The sequence below is a fragment of the Lampris incognitus genome, chromosome 10 (genome assembly GCF_029633865.1).
Source record: "Lampris incognitus isolate fLamInc1 chromosome 10, fLamInc1.hap2, whole genome shotgun sequence".
In the NCBI taxonomy this organism is placed as follows: domain Eukaryota; kingdom Metazoa; phylum Chordata; class Actinopteri; order Lampriformes; family Lampridae; genus Lampris; species Lampris incognitus.
This window is the reverse complement of record NC_079220.1, coordinates 13021055-13041470: the sequence shown is the minus strand read 5'-3', so window position 1 is coordinate 13041470 and position 20416 is coordinate 13021055. Positions and strand designations below refer to the sequence as shown.

Here is a 20416-nt window from a genome sequence, read left to right as displayed (position 1 = left end):
TTGTAAAATGTGTTGATTGAGAACAGAGACCACCAGAGGGTGACAACGTGTCTATGAAATGCCAAAACATTAACAAAACAAAACAAACCACACAATGAATTTGAGATTGGCGGTAAATAGTTTTGAAATTGGAGGTAAATGCCGTTTTACAATATTAATCTGGATTGGAGTTTATATGCTGCCTTGAAAAACTACAGAATGTCTCGTTTACTAAAATGGCCAAGCTTGAGTAGGGGCGGGGACCGGATATTGACCCTAGCTACTTCCGCTCCCCGCCTCCTTGAAGCTAACGCTATCACAACAACATAGAGTCAGTCAAACAGACTAGACAGTACCTCTATATTGTTACCCTTTTAGTTCAAAACTTACTGTGTCACGACAAAAGTGTGCGCTTGTTATTTTTGAACAAGAAAGTTCGTGATTAAGTTCGGTTACGGCTGATATTGGAATTAGCACCCGGCTAAACTAGAGCTAGTGCTCGCTATAGACGTTCCTGAGCTAGGCCTCGCCTGAAGAACAAGCCTGCGAATCGAGTACACTCACATAATCGTGAATATTAACACAGTAAATAGTTTATTCGTTCATCGTTATTCAACACATTTTTGAAAGTCAAAGAAGCGTTTGTTTTCAAAATGAGAGGTTATGGGGACAGAGACCGGGACCGCGGTCGCGATAGGGGGTAAGCGACAGCTTGGCTGTCTGCCACATAGCTCACTTTCTGTTCGTTTGTTTGTTCGCATTGAATAGCGCTTTGTGCTTTCATTAACTTAACATAGTGGGGGAAAATGAAAATGTGGTTTCAAAGGAATCACTGTTATCTGGGAGGGGCTGTTATTTATATTGTATTTTGCCGTAGAAGCCCTCGTTTTGGATCGAGCAGAGGGGGCCCTCCGCCTAATAGGAAGTTTGGGAATCCGGGGGACCGTTTACGCAAGAAGAAATGGGACCTGGATGAGCTTCCCAAGTTTGAAAAGAACTTTTACAATGAACACCCGGACGTGCAAAGAATGAGCCAGGTATTTCAGTAACAGCACACTTAGAGCTGGGCCGTATCAGAAAATATGTTTTTCACTATAATAAAAGGAGTTTACAGGATAATATATATTGCTAACGTGTCAAAATACTGCATTTAAAATTCAAATTGAGGTTCATCATTGAATTATTTTTTTAATTTTTAATCCCCCCCTTTTTTTCTCCCAATTTAGTGGCCAATCACTCCCTATTCTATTTCAAACACCCACCCTGATACTGTATGCGTTCGCCAACTGCATCTCTCCGGCCGGCAGTCTCGAAGGAGACGCCTCGTCACGAAAGTGGCGAGGCGAATTTAGGCCGAACGACTGCTTTTTCCCCCACACACCCAGAGACGCATTCATGTGATGAACACAAACCGACTCCGCCAATTATTGCTGCGTCATCGAATCCGGCCATCGTCGATTCTGACGAGTGGGCAACTACATTGACACAAAGCCCATGCTTAGACCGCTGCACCACCGCGGACCCCACACGTTGAATTCTTTGGTAGTGTAAAGCATGATATTAAACTAAAACAAGTTTTTATGTAATACAAAGTATTCAGGCCTCATTTTGTGCGAAATTGTAGTTGATAGATTCTCTTTATCATTAATTCAAACAGAATTGTTCATCACAATGACAATATCATTCTGATATCCTAATAATATTCCAGTTTCATGCGGGTGCAATACCACTGGAAGACAACAGCGATGATATTGAATTTTTGCCCAGTCCTAATCAAGCTCAATACTATTATTCCGCTCTCGCTGAGGAACAACTTGGCAGATAACAAAACTTGTCCACACACTCTATGTAATAATAATAATAATAATAAATCAATCTTATATAGCGTTTTTCTAACACTCAAAGTCACTTTACAATAAACGGGGTGAAACCAAACAACAGATAAACATAACACAGACATACAGGGATGGATGGGAAGGGGGGCTACGAGAAGGAGAAGTGGCAGCCACACACAACACCAGCAGTACTCTCCGACTTAAAACAGATACAAAAGGGCAAGAAAAAAAGAAAACAACAACACTGTAGACGATTTTCTACAAGTCCCTTGTAGTTCAGCCAGGGCCAAGGTGTACCCAGTTACCGTGTGTCGCCACGAGGAGGCACTACATAGGGCTTGCTGTTGGAGAGGCTATGTATATATATATATATGTATATATATGTATATATATGTTCCATTCCATTCTATATATATATAATCCAGTGAGTCAAGTAAATTCTTTATGAGACAGTACAATCCTGTTTCATGCCATAAGCAATCATCAGCTGTGTTGCATTTCTCAGCTCCAAAATTTAAGTATGCAGTCTCTCTTTAAAGATGTCATAATGAACAGTAAAATTTGTTTTTCACCACCTGTGTTCAGCTTTACAACACTTTTTTCCCCCTAGTCTGACCAGCGTGGCACATCTCCATGGAGATTAGGGGTGGGGGGAAAAAATCGATTCTTAGATACACCAAGATTCTTTCATAAAAGATCATGACTCGATGCAAGTTTGAGAGCTGATGGTTGCTTATGGCATGAAACAGGCTTGTACTGTCTCATAAAGAATTTACTTGACTCACTGGATTATTTTGCTCCTTATTTGTTGAGCACTTTACCTATATCGTTTTATTTCAGAAACCGTCAGTGGTGTTGATAGAAGTGCTCAACTAATGAGGAGCGGAGTATCAATGCAAATGCAGGAAAAAAGTTTTAATACATAGCAGTACAAGCCTGTTTCGTGCACTGTACACTCATCAGCTGCTATATATATATATATATATATATACACTACCGTTCAAAAGTTTGGGATCACCCAAACAATTTTGTGTTTTCCATGAAAAGTCACACTTATTCACCACCATATGTTGTGAAATGAATAGAAAATAGAGTCAAGACATTGACAAGGTTAGAAATAATGATTTGTATTTGAAATAAGATTTTTTTTACATCAAACTTTGCTTTCGTCAAAGAATCCTCCATTTGCAGCAATTACAGCATTGCAGACCTTTGGCATTCTAGCTGTTAATTTGTTGAGGTAATCTGGAGAAATTGCACCCCACGCTTCCGGAAGCAGCTCCCACAAGTTGGATTGGTTGGATGGGCACTTCTTTGAGCAGATTGAGTTTCTGGAGCATCACATTTGTGGGGTCAATTAAACGCTCAAAATGGCCAGAAAAAGAGAACTTTCATCTGAAACTCGACAGTCTATTCTTGTTCTTAGAAATGAAGGCTATTCCATGCGAGAAATTGCTAAGAAATTGAAGATTTCCTACACCGGTGTGTACTACTCCCTTCAGAGGACAGCACAAACAGGCTCTAACCAGAGTAGAAAAAGAAGTGGGAGGCCGCGTTGCACAACTGAGCAAGAAGATAAGTACATTAGAGTCTCTAGTTTGAGAAACAGACGCCTCACAGGTCCCCAACTGGCATCTTCATTAAATAGTACCTGTTAGAGCCTGTTTGTGCTGTCCTCAGAAGGGAGTAGTACACACCGGTGTAGGAAATCTTCAATTTCTTAGCAATTTCTCGCATGGAATAGCCTTCATTTCTAAGAACAAGAATAGACTGTCGAGTTTCAGATGAAAGTTCTCTTTTTCTGGCCATTTTGAGCGTTTAATTGACCCCACAAATGTGATGCTCCAGAAACTCAATCTGCTCAAAGAAGTGCCCATCCAACCAATCCAACTTGTGGGAGCTGCTTCTGGAAGCGTGGGGTGCAATTTCTCCAGATTACCTCAACAAATTAACAGCTAGAATGCCAAAGGTCTGCAATGCTGTAATTGCTGCAAATGGAGGATTCTTTGACGAAAGCAAAGTTTGATGTAAAAAAAATCTTATTTCAAATACAAATCATTATTTCTAACCTTGTCAATGTCTTGACTCTATTTTCTATTCATTTCACAACATATGGTGGTGAATAAGTGTGACTTTTCATGGAAAACACGAAATTGTTTGGGTGATCCCAAACTTTTGAACGGTAGTGTATATATATATATATAAACGTGTGTGTGTGTGTACATATATATACTGGGACTTCAAACCATTTTAGTACTATGCCAGAAAGTCCCACCCAGTTTTCCAATTAGTCTAGTAATATGTAGTAGTCGACTGTGTGAAATGCCACACTGAGATCCAGTTATACCAGGACTTAGATTCTGCCACTCTGTGTTTTGGCCGATGTCATTAAAGACCTTGACGAGCAGTCTCAGTGCTGTGGTGTGATTGAAATCCAGACTGGAAGACATCAAAACTGATGTTTAGTGCCGCAAAGTTGTTCAGCTGCTCGAAAACAGCTTTTCAATGATTTTACTTAGAAACGTGACGTTTGATATGGGCCTATAATTGTTCATTAGTGAAGTGTCTAGATTATTGGCTTGATGACTGCAGTTTTCAGGGCCTGTGGGAAGAGACCTGTGAGAAGAGACGTGTTGACAATTTGTAGAAGATCTGAGGCCATGCAATTAGAAAGATTTTTGAAAAAGCCTGTTGGAAGAATATCAAGGCAGCAGGAGGAGGATTTCAGATGTTGTATAATGTCCTCAAAGTTTTTATGGTTGATGGGATCAAATTGTGTCATGCTATTTGAATTGATTTTAGGTGGACATGGACAATACATACCCTGTACCTAGTACGAAGGCACTAATTCTGAATTTTGTCATTGAAAAAGGAGGATAATTCATTGCAGGCCTTGGTAGATAGAAATTCAGAGGCTACTGCCACAAAGAGGGTTTGTTAGCCTGTCGGCAGTTGCAAACAAGGCATGTAAATTATTATTGTTTTTGGCAATGATGTCAGAGAAGTAGGACCGCCTTGCATGTCTCAGCTCCAAATTCTAAATGTGCAGTCTCTCTTTATAGATGTCATAGTGAACAGTAAAATTTGTTTTTCGTCTGTGTTCAGCTTTATGACACTTTTTTTCCCTATTCTGACCAGCGTGGCACATCTCCATGGAGATTGGGGGGGGGGGTCGATTCTTAGATGCATCAAGATTCTTTTTCATAAAAGATTATGACTCGATGCAGAAAACTCAATAATTGGAAATTTAAAGCGCAATTCCTGACTTGGCTGTACGCTTCTTACGGCGGCCTCTGAATCAACTGGAAGGTGAAACGTACCGGACGTAAAACATGTGTGTCATGTTTACGTTCTAAGCTAGGCTACTTCTTCACTTTTGGGGAGGATGCCTGAGCACAAGCCGCCAAAGTTGGATACAATCCGACCGGCACCCTTTGGCTTAAAAGCCAGCATATGGAAGCATCCTGGCTTCTATGAAGTCTAAGGGAAAAGGCACCTGGACAAGAGCCACACTGTATGCAAGTTGTGTCTTACTAAAATAAAATATTTTGGGAACACAACAAACATGAGAAACCATATTTCACGTTTCCACTCGGAGTTGGAGGAAAAACAGCCGGTTGTAGTTGCTGCCAACCAGAGAACAATTGATATCAAAGCTTCCACCGAACTTGGAAAGGGCGAAGCGAATCACAAAGTCGATCGCAACTTTTATTGCCAACGATTTGCGCCCCTACTCAGTCATTGAGAACCAGGGCCTCACGCTATGCTGCACATTTTGGAGCCGAGATCAGGAATCAGGAAAAATGTATTGTCACCTCATTCATACACTTGCGTACACAAAAGAGACGAAATTTCGTCTCTCCCAGCCCACAGCAGTGCAACACAAAAAGACAAAAACACATATCCAAAACGTCCCAAGAATGACACGATCAAAACATACAAACCCAGAAAGAACAAAGCAAAAAACAAAACAAAAACACAAACAGTCAACAACACAGTCCATTCAGTAAATTTGCAACACAATTCAAAAAAATTCACTGTCCGAGTGAACGAATGGAACGAACAGCCAGCCAGAGTGACTGTCGGGAACTGCCGGTCTGCGTGGGCTAGCAGTTAGCTTAGCCTGCCCCGCTTCTGCGTACTGTCAGACTGCCCTCAGTGTTTCCTCTTCGGGCACAGTTCCGGTCAGGGCTGTGGTCTTTGGGCCCACAGGACTAAGCAGACCAAGCTCCCTCAGCCGATCTAGCGTTAGCTTCCCAGCCAGATACCTTCGACACACCTCCCCCGCACTCCACACGACGACGCAAACGCAGACAAAAACACTGCACAATTGACATTAGGTGAGGCCGCTGCCAGACCGCCCTCGGTGTTATCTTGGTGTTATCGGAACTGCCAGTCTAACATGGGCTAGCAGTTAGCTTAGCCTGCCCCACTCTCCCAGCCGATCCAACACCAGCTCTCCCAGCCATCAAACGAAATCGACGATCACAGACATAAATCCTCATAAAGGTTCTTCACACAATGACACAAATTCCGATGTAGACGTGGATGAAGACACTGCACAGTTGGCACTGGGTGAGGCCGCCGCAAACGCGAGCTCGCACCGCCATCTTCCCACACTGGAAATGTGATACAACATCCCAGCTCGAAGTTTTTTCACCGACACAGCGATACCCACACTCTACAACGAAAGCAAAACCAAAGTCATGGAATCATTGAGGAAAGCGGGTAGGATAGCAGTAACATGCGATGCGTGGACATCTATTGCTACAGAATCTTATGTCACTGTAACTGCGCACTTTATTACCAATGACTGGCAGCTCCTGTCTCACGTGCAGAGGATATAGTTACTGCACAGCAGAGCACACTTACAGCGGAGCATGTACAACAACAACAAGCATGTAACCCAACTCCTGTTCTTACACAAAAACTTCCACATTCCAGCCTTCACCAGCTAGGCACATTTGCTATGTTGCATTTCCATGCATTTCCATGATTTCATTGTGGCCTATTATTTGTATTTTCTACATTAATTATTGTTTTACCAAATATTCCACAGAAAGCATTAGTTTTGTGTGAGAGCTGGTACTGAATTCTATGTTGTTTTTGTATGAAAGCTGTTTTTGATTTTAATATACAACAAAATGTTTTGGGGTTGGTTTTTTTATTTTTGCTCATTGCCCATAACGGGAGGATTTTGGTTGAAGTCTTTATTAGTTATTTGTGAATTAGGGCAGCTTTTCATGTTATCAAGTGATTGCTGAAGTCTTGCTGAAGTCCATGTTAATTTACAACAAGGATGCTGCTACAGGCACACTTTGTTTCTTTTCTTGTTGGATTGCCGTTCCGGATTGCTGTTCGAATCCCCTTGTTACCTCCAGCTTGCTCGGGTGTCCCTACCATGTTTGCGGGTGGGAAGCCGGATGTGGGTATGTGTCCTGGTTGCTGCACTAGTGCCTCCTTTGGTTGATCAGGGCGCCTGTTCAGGAGGAAGGGGGAACTGGTGGAATAGCTTGATCCTCCCACGCACTAAATCCCCCTGGCAAAACTCCTGTCAGGTGGAGGGAAGTGGCTGGCGTCTCCACATGTATCAGAGGAGGCGTGTGGTAGTCTGCAGCCCTCCCCGGATCGGCTGAGGGGGTGGAGCAGCAACTGGGATGGCTTGGAAGAGTGGCGTAATTGGCCAAGTACAATTGGGGAGAAAAAGAGGGGGAAAATTTTAAAAAATGGAGTCATATCGTTATTGATAGCGCTTTAGTGTCGGATTTACTTCTCTCGAGCTGCCATCTCAGTTGAGAGCACACGTGATCTCCCCAGTATGTAGATCTTTTAAAACACATGTTTATGTTGAAATAAATATACCTATACAAGTAGTTGTGTCTTTTGTTGTGTTGGTTTGCCCTCTTACGGCCATAATAGGCAAAAATGTTGTCGAGAGGCAAAGATCTCTTTTTAATCGCAACTTCAGTGCCCCATACGCTGCTCGACCCCGGGAGTGCTCTTTTATTTACACAATGGCCAGAACAGACAACGTAACCCCCCCACCCTCCATGTCACAACTGGCGACATCAGTCTTAGTCACGGTCCTAAGGTCAGTCAGTCAGTAACAGTCCTCTACCCAGTCCAAGTCAAACCCCCAAACAACAACACATCCCAACATGAACAGAACACCCAAACACGCAAAAATATAACACAATCAACCCAAACATTAACAGTCCCATGAGTCCCTGCGCTCCCCCAGTGCAGCTCCGCCGACGGTCAGAGCCACTGCCTCCCCCGTCAGTAAAATATATTCGAATGGGTTCAAACTTATGTGTTTTTTTAGAAGGAATAATCGAACATCGTTTTTGGCCAATTTTGACAGCCATACGCTCGTGTGTGTTGAATGTTTTTATTGCAGCCCACCATCCGGAGGAAGAGTGCGCCAGGAACTCAGTAAAATATGACAAACATGAATCTTCTGTATGAGTATAAAATGAAGTAAACATTTGTCGAACTCATTGTCTCAATTTTCTTAAATCTTGTTTAATGGCAGTAAACAATATACTTTGCAAACATTACAGGCAATGATGACAATAGAGCTGCATGGCTAGCTAGCTATATTTAGAGAGCACAACACGTTTTATTCAACACCATATACCATCTAACTCCACAAATAATGGTGAAATAAACTCACAAACTTGTTAGGGCCCAGACACACCAAACTGACTAGCGGCAATGAAGGCCAGCTGTTGCGTCGCCTCACATCGCCTGCCATCTGGGCCAAAAAGTAGCATTTGAACACAACACAAAAACTACAGCTGATGGCCCTGATTCGCTAGCTTAGCACTGATTTCGCTAAGCTGAACAGCCAATAAAGAGTGATCTCTCTCACTGATGGGCTCCGCCGATTCAACATGCTGAATCAGCCAAAAAGCTGCCGACAGGGGTCCGACTAGTGCTGATGGTGTGGGGGACACTGCAAAAACTAGGGTCACAGATGCTCACTGACGGCCCACATTGGCCGACGGTCGGCCATCTGACCGTCGGCCTGGTGTGTCGGGGCCCTTAGATTTTACTTACTGACGATACTTGAATGTAGATTGCAAGTAGGATGTCCAATAAACATAGTACAGGGCAGAACAACTTATTGAGTTCTCCATCTATGAAACATCTTACAATGCCAACCCTCAACAAATGTAAAGGGAAACATGCTACATCTTCATTGTGCTATAGATCTATATTGACTTCCCTCAAAACTTATCAGGCACCCTGGCATGATAAGCTCTGCCATTTCCCAACGCTGTGTTAGAATGTCATGAAAATGTGGTTCAACATGTCAAGTTCTTCTGTGTTTTCAGTATGAAGTTGATGAGTTTCGCAGGAAGAAAGAAATAACTGTCCGAGGTTCAGGCTACCCAAAACCTGTCACTAACTTCAATCAGGCACATTTCCCGCGTGAGTATTGGCATCCATAACCTAACACACACACACACAAACGTATGCAAAACATTTCTGTTTAATCACACACATTTTATCAAGATGTTCCCAGTGTTAACAACGTAAATTATCTAGTGTTATTTTTAGCCAGTAACAGAAACTAGACATATTTTCCCCCCATTCAGAATATGTGATGGATGTGCTGATGCAACAGAACTTCAAGGAGCCCACAGCTATCCAAACACAGGGCTTCCCACTGGCTCTTAGTGGTAGAGACATGGTGGGAATTGCTCAGACCGGCTCTGGGAAAACATTAGCGGTAATGCACATATTTGTCACTGTCCTTTATAATGATTGATATAGTAGGTGAATCTCTCATAATGATGCCAATTAATTGCAGAGATTTGTTAAAATCATGGGTAGGGGTGTTTTGTTGATGTATGATTGAAGGAAATGGATTCATGTGTACACAAGTATTTAGCAGTGAATTCCTCCCCATGTTTCTCCTCAGTATCTCCTGCCTGCCATAGTCCACATCAACCACCAGCCCTACTTAGAGCGAGGTGATGGCCCAATTGTGAGTAAACCAGGAAGACAAAATTGATTATAAAGTTGGCTTATTGCTATAATTAAGCTTGGGCAGCAAAGTGGCCCAGTGGTTAGCGCTGTCGCCTCACAGCAAGAAGGTCCTGGGTTCGAACCCCGGAGTTGTCCAACCTTGGGGGTCATCCCAAGTCGTCCTCTGTGTGGAGTTTGCATGTTCTCCCCGTGTCTGCGTTAGGTTTTCTCCAGGTGCTCAGGTTTCCCCCACCATCAAAGGAAACGTGCATGCTAGGGTTTATACTCCTGTCTGTGCCCCTGACCAAGGCAATGGGAAAAGAACTGGATTTGGTTCCCGGGCGCAGCATGAAGGCGGTAGCCCACTGCTCCTAGCAACGCAGATCACAGCTAGGATGGGTTAATTTGAAGTAAATGAATTTCCCCCAAGGGGATTAATAAAGGAAATCTAATTAATTAATTAGGTTTAATTAGTCACTGCAGTTGAAAAGAAAAGTACATTTAGGCACGAAGTTGTGCATATCCGGAAGCTGTTGCAATTGATACATTTTAAAGTAATATTTTGGTTCTTTGTAGTGTTTGGTCCTGGCCCCTACCAGAGAGCTTGCCCAGCAGGTACAGCAAGTGGCATATGACTATGGAAAGTCATCCCGCATCAAAAGCACCTGTGTGTATGGGGGTGCTCCTAAAGGACCCCAAATCCGTGACCTAGAGAGAGGTGAGAATTTCTTCTTAAGATTATAGCTGACTGTGTAGCTGCTGTTTATAATCACAATAATAATTACAATGATGATAATAACTTTGTTTACAGATCACTTTTTGAAAGCAATGTGTATCCAACTGGTTTAAACTGCTAATGATTATCAGTATGGTATATATTGTTGAGATTTTCTCTATTTTGTATCGTGACTGTTTATTGTAATCCCTGTATACAAACCACATTTCCTTCAAGAACAATTGAGTTTTGTTACCAGATGCATCATAAAAATACATCAAATTACTAAACTGTTGCTAGAAAAGTTATGATTGATACTTTTTTTTTTTAACTTTGCCCATATTCGTATTCTTTATTTATATTATAATCACGTGTAACATTGTCTGAGGAGAGTCGTATACTTTAAAAATCAACGATGTTTTTTGTCTTTCTTAGGTGTTGAGATCTGCATTGCAACTCCAGGTCGTCTGATTGACTTTCTGGAGGCTGGAAAAACCAACCTGCGGCGCTGCACGTACCTAGTGCTGGATGAAGCCGACCGCATGCTGGACATGGGATTTGAGCCTCAGATCCGCAAGATTGTGGACCAAATCAGGGTAAGCTTAAAAAAGGGGGGGGGGGTGCCTTATCAAAAGAAAACTATGCAGCTTGATATCGGATGTAGTTGTTTAAAAGCAGAGATATATGCCTACACTGGAACTATGCATTATAATTTGTTAGTAGTGGATAAAGTGCCATTTATCATGAGTCAAAAATTATACATTAAGATGTTTTATTTTGTTTTTTTAACCTCCATCCTTCTGTCTCTCCCCTCACACTTAACTGCTTATTTTGTCCAGCCTGATAGACAGACACTGATGTGGAGCGCCACCTGGCCGAAAGAAGTTCGTCAGCTGGCAGAGGACTTCTTGAAGGACTGTGTCCAGATCAACGTTGGAGCCCTTGAGCTCAGTGCCAACCATAACATCTTGCAGATAGTTGATGTCTGCATGGAAAGTGAGAAAGACAACAAGTAAGAAACAGAAGTCAGGGTGGCCTGTCCGTTTTCATTTTGTACATAGTTGTGAAATGGAAGTTTTTTGGCTGCATTGTAATGCCCTTCTGTTATTATTTTTCTCTTCATCCTCTTACCAGTTTTCCTTTCTCTCACGCTCTCTCTCTGTCCCTCATATTTATCAGGTGATACATTTAGATCTTTGTCCTTATAAAGGATGATAGATTGTTAACCATTGTCCTTCACGTTTCTGTTCTGAAACATAAAGGCATAAAGTAGAAGCCAAGTTTCAGTTTTTCACAGGTTGATGGACAACAACTTTTTTCAAACTGTCCCTTTCTCTCCTCACTCAGACTGCTCCAGCTGATGGAGGAGATAATGGCTGAGAAGGAGAATAAGACCATCATCTTTGTCGAGACCAAGAAACGATGTGATGACCTTACACGCAGGATGAGAAGAGATGGGTGAGTGGAAGGCAGGAATACACTTCCTCCATATGCTCACAAATGCTGTTGTCCCAAGGTACACTGTTAAATGGGAGGTACCTCCAGCTGTATGGTAGTGGTCCAGATACATTCATAACAATAATTCTTCAAGGTGGAACATCTTTCTCTTCCTTTTTATTTTTTATTAAGTGACTCTGCAATCGACTTTCCCGAGGTGGAGATTGAGTGGAAAAAAATATTCTCTTGGGAACTAGTAGTGTATCGCAAAAAAATCAGAACTAAGATGGTATCACAGCATCAAGTGTTCACTGTTTGGCCAAACTTCCTGGTGATTCAGCTGACAGGTTGCTGATTTGTCTGCCAGGTGGCCTGCGATGTGTATTCACGGTGACAAAAGCCAGCCAGAGAGAGACTGGGTGCTGACAGGTAAAACACAAATGTGGACATTTAATTTGCTAAAATAACCATTTGCTAGATTGCTCTTATTTCCTAATACTGCTTTAAGATAAATGGCTAATTAGGTCATATTATTCTGTTGTCTTGCATCGCAGAGTTCCGTAGTGGCAAAGCGCCAATCCTCATTGCTACTGATGTGGCCTCACGTGGTTTAGGTATGTTACACATGCTCAAGAGCAAAGCATTTGTTATTTAGGGGAAGTACATGCACACATACAAACCTTTGCCAAGTTAATATGTAGAATGGACAATATGTAATTATTACCATCCATAGTGTATTTTGCTGTCTGACGAAAGTATTGAATCAACAACACATGGATATTGCCTGCTTGTGTTGTGCAAATTTATTTCAAACAAAGAACATGCTCCCTAAATACAGTATGTATCTGAGAAGTGTATCATGTGTAAAACAGGACTTACTATAAACCTTAATACACTTTCTCCTCTGAATAGACATTTTGAACATAGGAATAATTGTTTTGAGTGCATCTTAGAGTTGTGTAGGTGTAAGGGGGTAGAATTGGTGGTGCAGCCTCTTTTTTTTTAAGATGAGTCAATTTTTTAACCTAATTCTGTGTTCATTTTGTTTTCTTTTCATTTTATTTTTGTTCATTTATTTATTTATATTTTTTTTGTCGTTTGTTTGTTTCCAAGTCTCTCTTCCGGCAACTAGAAGCACACAGGCCCTCTGGAGCCTGCAGCCGGACCTAGGCATGACAAATCGAAACCTGAGTTGGGGAGAGAGACGGCCTGATTAGGCATCAGGCACGGCCATCTCCACTGAAAACCTAGAACAGAGCCCTCAAACAAACCTCTCCCCCCTTCCAGGACACTGGCTGCCTGGGTCACAAGGGTGGGGGAGCGAAGGGTACTGCTGGGCTTCCAAATTTGACCCTGGGGTTGGGGGCGGCGATCAGTTGAGAGGGCAAAGAGGGGCGTATAGGGGGGGTGGACTCCCCTTCAGCCATGCCATCAGCCTGTGACAGTAACGCACCACAACGACAGTAGCAAAGACTCCGTGCAAACCTAACCGCCAGTTGTTGAGCAGGTTAGGTCAGATTCAACAAGACAACTCTCCAATATCACAGTATTTCTCACATTGCTATGGAGAGAACTTTTTCCCCTTGTGAGCTGCCAGGAGCTCTTGTCCTACTGACATGCATTACGAACTGTAAATAGCTTATCAGGCAATATAAATATCCCCAGGGTACACTCCCTGATGCTTGCCTGATCACAGCTACTCTGTAGCCTTACTTGAGTTCTCTGAAGCTAAGATGCAGTGGTGCGTTGCAAGACGACAAAGAGAGACAACTGCCAGGAAGTGAGGAAGGAAAGCAGCCAAAGCCGGGCATGGACGGCTATGCTGGAGGCTCCCCTCTGAACTGCCCCCTGCAGCCCCTGAGGCCAGCCCCTGACACCCCCCACCACTGGCTGTGCCAGCCAGCCTTTCCCTCTGCGGACGTCATGTCTGGTCCTGGCTGGCAGGAGTCCTGGCCTGGAGGAGCCACCTCTCTGTATAGATCTTCTTCCCTTTACCTACCCCTTTTGTCATTACTTCTCTTTTTCTCTCTGTCGCTCTCTTTCTCTCGTGACTTCCACTTTCTCTTTATGCCTTACTCTCTTGTTCCTCCTCTTCTTTCTTTAGTCTGTTATTCTCTCTCCACCCTTCCTTATTCTGAGTATTCCCTCCACCACCCTCCCCCTTTGACTAATGTTCTTAGTCTCCTTTTGTCAATCACTCCTGACCCCTCTATCTGTCTGCTTCCCTCCTTTTAGCTTTCCCTTTCCTGTATGTCCTGTTTTCATCCCACTTCCCCTAAAATCCTTGACTTTCTTCATTGCGGTTATCAAACACAGGCTGCCAATCCATTCTGTCTATATTTGTCATCACCCAGTCTGAATTTGCATCTTGCCACAGTTTTGAAGACAGGAGTCCCCAGGCATAGCAATCTGTTAGCTTCCTTGTAAAAGCAAACAAACCTCCACTCAATTCCACCATAGTGTCTGTTTCTTGTTACTGCACTTGAATCCCTGGGCTCAGAGATACCACTGCCAGACTCTGCAAGAAACCTGAGAGGCATTGGGAAAAAGCCTTCCCTCGGGCCCCACCATATGCCTCCTCAAAATATTACACGTTTCTGCCAAAGACTTTCATGAACCCCTGAGAAAATCTCAGCCGCCACCTTCCCATCAGCCCATACTGCAATCAGAAACTGCCCATTAAAGCCACTTGTCAGTGTCATAAATGGTAGCACCGTTAATTCTGACCCAGTGTCTATATCGCCACAAGTCACATGAAAGTATCCAGGGGGTGCCCTCAACCTGTCTCCCTGAACCAACATCACCAAAAGAGCAGCACCACTTTCTCCCAGGCAAAAGAAGGCTGGGTAACCTGAAGAGGCAGAGTTAAGAGTGTGTATAATGTCACAGCAGTCCGGCGTTTTCCTCCAGTCCAGACTGTTTCAGCGTTGGGAGGGATGTGGAGGAGTGGCGGGGTGGGAAGGACCTGTTTTTTGTCCTCTGCACTCTCCTCCTTCCCTCGCAGACCTCCCAGGACTGGTGAGGGGTGGGGGGACAGAGAGGTAACCTTGTAAGTCATCTCTATGTCTCTGATACAGGGTAAGTACCTCAACCCCCCCTTCCCCCGTTTTCCCCCTCCTCCTACCTTCGTCATTGCTCCAAAAAGACACACACACACACACACAAACACATACACACATACAAACAAACACACACACACACACACAAACACACACACACACACTCCCTTTCTCCTCCTCTTAATCAGCAGTGTTTTCAGAGCCCTCTGTCAACTGTAATGAGAAACAGACCTATTTGTTTTCATCTAAAAAGTCCCCCTTTCTTTCCAATCAGAATGACTAAAAATCAATTCTTATCAATTCCTTCAAGCCTTGGTCAGCAATCACCAGTCCCTTTTTAACTCCTGCACATTCTGCTTTTAATTGAGGATTATTTAATTCCTGCCTTTAGCATGGAGTGATTTCTGTACACTTGTCCAATGATGTTGAGATATCGCTAACACCGTTAGAAACCTCAGAGGCACTTTTTGCTTGATTAAGGTGTTGATGAAAACCATATGCATAAGATATTCATTGGTATTTCATCTCTTAACTAGGGATCGTGCATTATTTGAAAATGGCTATGATAACTCGTTTTTGTTTTTTTAATTTGATTTGCAATGCACAAATTGCATCAAGTAGTCTTCAGTTGAAAGGTAAGTGAGGCATTTAAGAGGACTCTGGGTGCCTTGCAGGTAATGTCTGTCCCCAAATTCTCGAATCTCAAAACTCAACCTCACAAAATCCCAAAGCAAGCTTTTAAAATTCATTCAAATAAAATAATACATTATCTTTACTTCTTTCTGACAATGTTTATTTCTTTCTTCTCCACACCTGTAACTTAACCCCGTCACACTGCTCCCTCTTAACCCCAAACTGCCTCGACCTTAAAGACGTGGAGGATGTCAAGTTTGTCATTAACTATGACTACCCCAACTCATCGGAGGACTACATCCACCGAATCGGCCGCACGGCCCGCAGCACAAACAAAGGCACGGCCTACACCTTCTTCACCCCAGGGAACCTCCGCCAGGCCCGTGAGCTGATCCGGGTTCTGGAGGAAGCCCGGCAGGCCATCAACCCCAAACTGCTGCAGCTGGTCGACTCTGGCCGTGGGGGAGGCGGAGGTGAGAAAGCGATTTTGTATACAATTGACACACAACTCATAATATGTGAGGTGGATATAGTTATATGCAGCAAAGCCAGCGAGACCACAGAGATGCTAGAAACATTGTTCAAGTGTCCATTTGATCACCACACTCAAGGAATTTCACCTTGTTCCATGCCTACACATTCCAATACAGTTAAACAATGTAGGATTTACACACACACACACACACACACACACAATGGGACTTCATAATGCTGACAAGATTTTTTACTGTAGACTGAACATAATGTTAATAATGTAAATATCAACACAGGTGGGATTGAGCATGGTGGTAATTTTTAATAATGTCAGTCACTGGTATTTTGTCCTGTAGAGTATGTGTCTACTTGTTGTCAATGACGCTGGTTAGTATGACTGGGCCCATTTTGCTGATGCGGCACAGTAACTGACATAAGTCTAACTGTAGAATAAACAAAAATCCTTAGATCACTTAGGTCGCTCTCGGTCTCCAGGTGGCCGTGCCCGTTTCCGTGGAGGCTCAAATGCCAACAACCCCAACCTGATGTATCAGGATGAATGCGATAGGCGCATGCGCTCGGTGGGCGGAGGCGGCGGCAGCAAGGACAGCCGTGGTGGCAGTAACTTCAGTCGAGACAGCCGTGGAGGGAGTAGCCGGGATGGCGACCGCTCCTCCTCCTCATCTTCCTCCTACCGAGACCGCAGTAGCAGGGATGGAGGTCGCAGCTATGGCTCCAGCTCTGGCTCCTCCTATGACCAGTACCAGAATGGCAACAACAGCAGCCAATATGGCAGCTCTCGGGGAAACTCTGGAGCGGGGAGCAGCAGTGGGGGACAGGCCCCACCGCCACCCACGTCCGGCCCCCAGCCCCTCATGGCTCAGCAGTTCACTCCTACTCAGCCCATGATGGGCCTCATGGGTCACTCACCCTTCCAGTTTGCTCCTCCTCCCCCTCCTGCCTCTGGCAGAAAGTAATGCAGTTTTGTGGGAACACAAATATGCATATATACACGACAGCTACACGTGGATATATTCATACAGACTTGAATAATAATCCTTTGAAATCAGTCAGAAATATTTGACGTCCCATTGTCATCTCAGCACTATAAATTATAGGTTCAGTTTGTTCTGTGCTTGATGGCTAACTGATCCTATCCAAAAATTGTCCTACAATTAGTACATTTGTAGTGGGTTGATTGGTAATGGGGTGATGGGTCAGGCAGTTTTCTATTACATTAACATTCCGGTGAATGGCTGGCATGGGCTACAACATGGTGGTAAGCTTTCAGATGCCCATGCAATTACTGTGACTGGTGCATTGTAGTCACTTCCTCACCATCATCAATAGTGCCATTGTAGCTTTGTTTGGCATGGATTCTAAAATTATTTCTGTCCATCAAGAAATAGTGAATTCTTGCTTTGATTTTGTTCTGCCCATCATAGCTATAGTTAGCTAAAACTGACTCTCCTAAGACCATTAATATTAGGTCATTATTTGTTCTGTATCTCTCACAACACTGGACAATGAAGATTTTGCTTCCTGAACACTTTTGGGTGTATTTTATGGATTTTGGGTTGCTGCTCACGAAAATCCCCTTAACATTTTCCTATCACATACCGTTTTATAGCTATAACCTATTTTTTGTGATTTCCCATCATATTTTAAGTCTACTAGAATATTGCCCACAAAGCAAGCTGTTTTGGTCAGTCCAAGCATGCCTGGGCATGCACTCAGTGTAGGTACTTTGCAAATGTTGTCTTAGGCATTCCTGGGCATGCTTAGTCAGGTTAGACACTGGCAGACAGGCTATAAAAGCTGCTCACATTTACAGATGCTGTTTGGACGCATGTTGATGCACATGTTCTTCAGGCAATAGCATAGGGAGTACACAATAGGATTTATTGTCTTCAGGAAGATTTAATACAGCAGAAATGTCTCGTCACTGTTGCAACAGCTGCGATACATTGTTACATCTGTGGCGAGGATACGCTTAAGGCTCAAAGACGCACCATAACTGCTCTTATTAAGAAAGCCTATGAGTTCTACTTCGGATGTAAAATTGGTGACCCAAGAGAAACCCTGGGCTCCTCACATTTGTTGTGCAACATGTACAGTCAACCTGAGAGTTTGGCTCAAACGTACTTAGAAGTTGATGCCATCTGCAGTCCCACTGACATGGCGAGAACAGAAGGATCACGTGATGGACTGTTACTTCTGTCTGACCAATGTATCTGGCTTCTCTACTAAAATAGGAAATGTATTGAATAACCCAATTTGCCTTCAGCCATGAGACCAGTGCCACATGATGACAGTTTGCCAGTACCGAAGCCACCAGAGACATGGAGCCTAGATGAGGCAGATGAAGATGCCACAACGCATGAACCAGATATGGAAAACAACACTGATCCAGATGTTGAACCCTTTATGCCTGGTTATCCTCATCTGATAACACCGCCGGAATTAAATGGCCTGGACAGGGACTTAGATTTGTCAAAAGCTAAAGCAGAACTACTTGGTTCAAGATTGCAAGGATGGTGTTTGCTGTCACCAGGTACAAAAATGTCTATCTTTCGGAACCGTCAAGAACATTTGACAAAACTTTTTTACGCAGGTTGACAACCTCTGTTCCTGCACTGACACTGATGGATTGTTCATGGCTTTGGGTTGTGTGCGTGACCCACAACAATGGCGTCTTTTTTATAGATTCGTCAAAGTTAAGCCTGAAAGCTGGCCTGTTACACAATGGCAATGTCCACCCTTCAATACCCATTGGCTATGCAGAACACATGAAAGAAACCTACAATAACATGGAACTGTTGTTGAAACACATTCAGTACAATTACGACTGAAACATCTGTGGTGATCTAGAAGTATTGGCACTGCTACTAGGAATGCAGCTCAGATATACAAAGTACTGTTTCCTTTGTGAATGGTATAGCCGTGCTAGAGTCAGATTTCATTAAAAAGAACTGGCCGCTCCGTAAGCATTTCATTCCAGGGCAGACCAACAAAGATATTTCTGCCTCCTCTTCATATAAAACTCGGATTGATGACAACTTTTGTGAAAGCAATGAACAAAGAAGGTGATGGATTTGGCTATTTGAGACGGATGTTTCCAAGAATGACCGATGCCAAGATTATGGAAGGCATTTTTGTTGGTTCACAAATCAGACAGGTCATCAATGACAGGGAGTTAGAAGATCTGCTAGTGGGGCCAGAGAAAATAGCATGGAAGTCATTCAAGGATGGTGTTGAGAATTTTCTTGGAAACTACAGAGCACCAAACTACATTGAGCTGCTTGACAACATGCTGAAAGCATACAAAACCATGAAGTGCAACATGACATTGAAAATTCATTTTCTGCATTCACACTTGGGACTTCGTCCCTGCTGATCTTGGTGCAGTCAGTGACAAACGTGGTGAAAAAGTCTCACCAGGACATTGCGACCGTGGAAAAGGGGTATCGGGGGCAGCTAGAATCCATCAATGCTGGCTGACCATTGTTGGACACTGACACGAGAGGCACCAGGTGCCCCAGGTGCCAAGTAGAAATGAAAATCGGCTGCAAAACATTTTAAGCTCAGTTGAACTAAGACATGTTAAATTCAGTGTTATTTTAATGTTTCTCCAAAGTCCTACGTGATACAGCAAATCTGAAATTATTTTTGTGTTCAGCTTGACATTGTCTGTCATCTCAATTTTTTTTTTTTCAGGAAGCAAAACGTTTGAAAAAATTTGTTGCCCAGTGAATTGTCCTCCAACTTTAAAATGTCAGTTTAGGCCAAGTATTTTGTGTTGTAAGCCTCTCTTGATGTGTGCTGATATACTTTATATAGCATAAATGTACAAAGTATTTGATTTTGCCTTTAGGTGTATGTATCAAAGGTAGGTGCTCCACTCACTCTCATTATTTCATTGCTGATCTGTTAGGTTTGAAAGTGTCATTCACCAGACCACATTAGTTCGCTTGTTCTTGCATTACGTTCGCCTTCTTTTCGGCATTTTTAAACATAGTTTCTGAAGAACACACATGGATTCTTCACATTAGTTTCATACAGGGGATCCTTGGTGCAGCCAGAGTCCCTTGTGAGTTTCAAATGCTTTTAACAGCGCTTCCCAACCAGTCCCACCATTCACAAATGTGTTGTGTATCTGAATGGCTCAACCCAACCATCAGTTGTCTTGGTGAAGTAACCAGTGGTCAAGATTTGGTACCGTAATACTGAAGCTTTTAGCTGACTAATTGTAATGCTACCTTTTTAATGTCTTTTTGTTTTGTTTTTCAGGTTTTAATAAAGCTTTT

At 43.1% G+C, this 20416-nt stretch overlaps 1 protein-coding gene across 2 annotated transcripts; it reads left to right on the top strand.

Annotated features, from left to right (window-relative positions):
• Nucleotides 1–286: 286 nt before the first annotated feature.
• On the top strand, nucleotides 287–20416 carry ddx17 (DEAD-box helicase 17). Of its 2 annotated transcripts, none has more exons than XM_056287188.1 (13): nucleotides 287–679; nucleotides 860–1016; nucleotides 9155–9251; nucleotides 9419–9552; nucleotides 9745–9810; nucleotides 10368–10509; nucleotides 10942–11102; nucleotides 11346–11518; nucleotides 11854–11964; nucleotides 12311–12372; nucleotides 12498–12557; nucleotides 15875–16108; nucleotides 16605–20416. In XM_056287188.1, exons 1-13 carry the CDS (start codon nucleotides 633–635, stop codon nucleotides 17084–17086), a joined length of 1926 nt encoding a protein of 641 aa, XP_056143163.1. In that variant the 5' UTR covers nucleotides 287–632; the 3' UTR covers nucleotides 17087–20416. The 2 variants fall into 2 exon arrangements, with proteins under 2 accessions (XP_056143163.1, XP_056143161.1); XM_056287186.1 differs by having other exon boundaries at nucleotides 857–1016.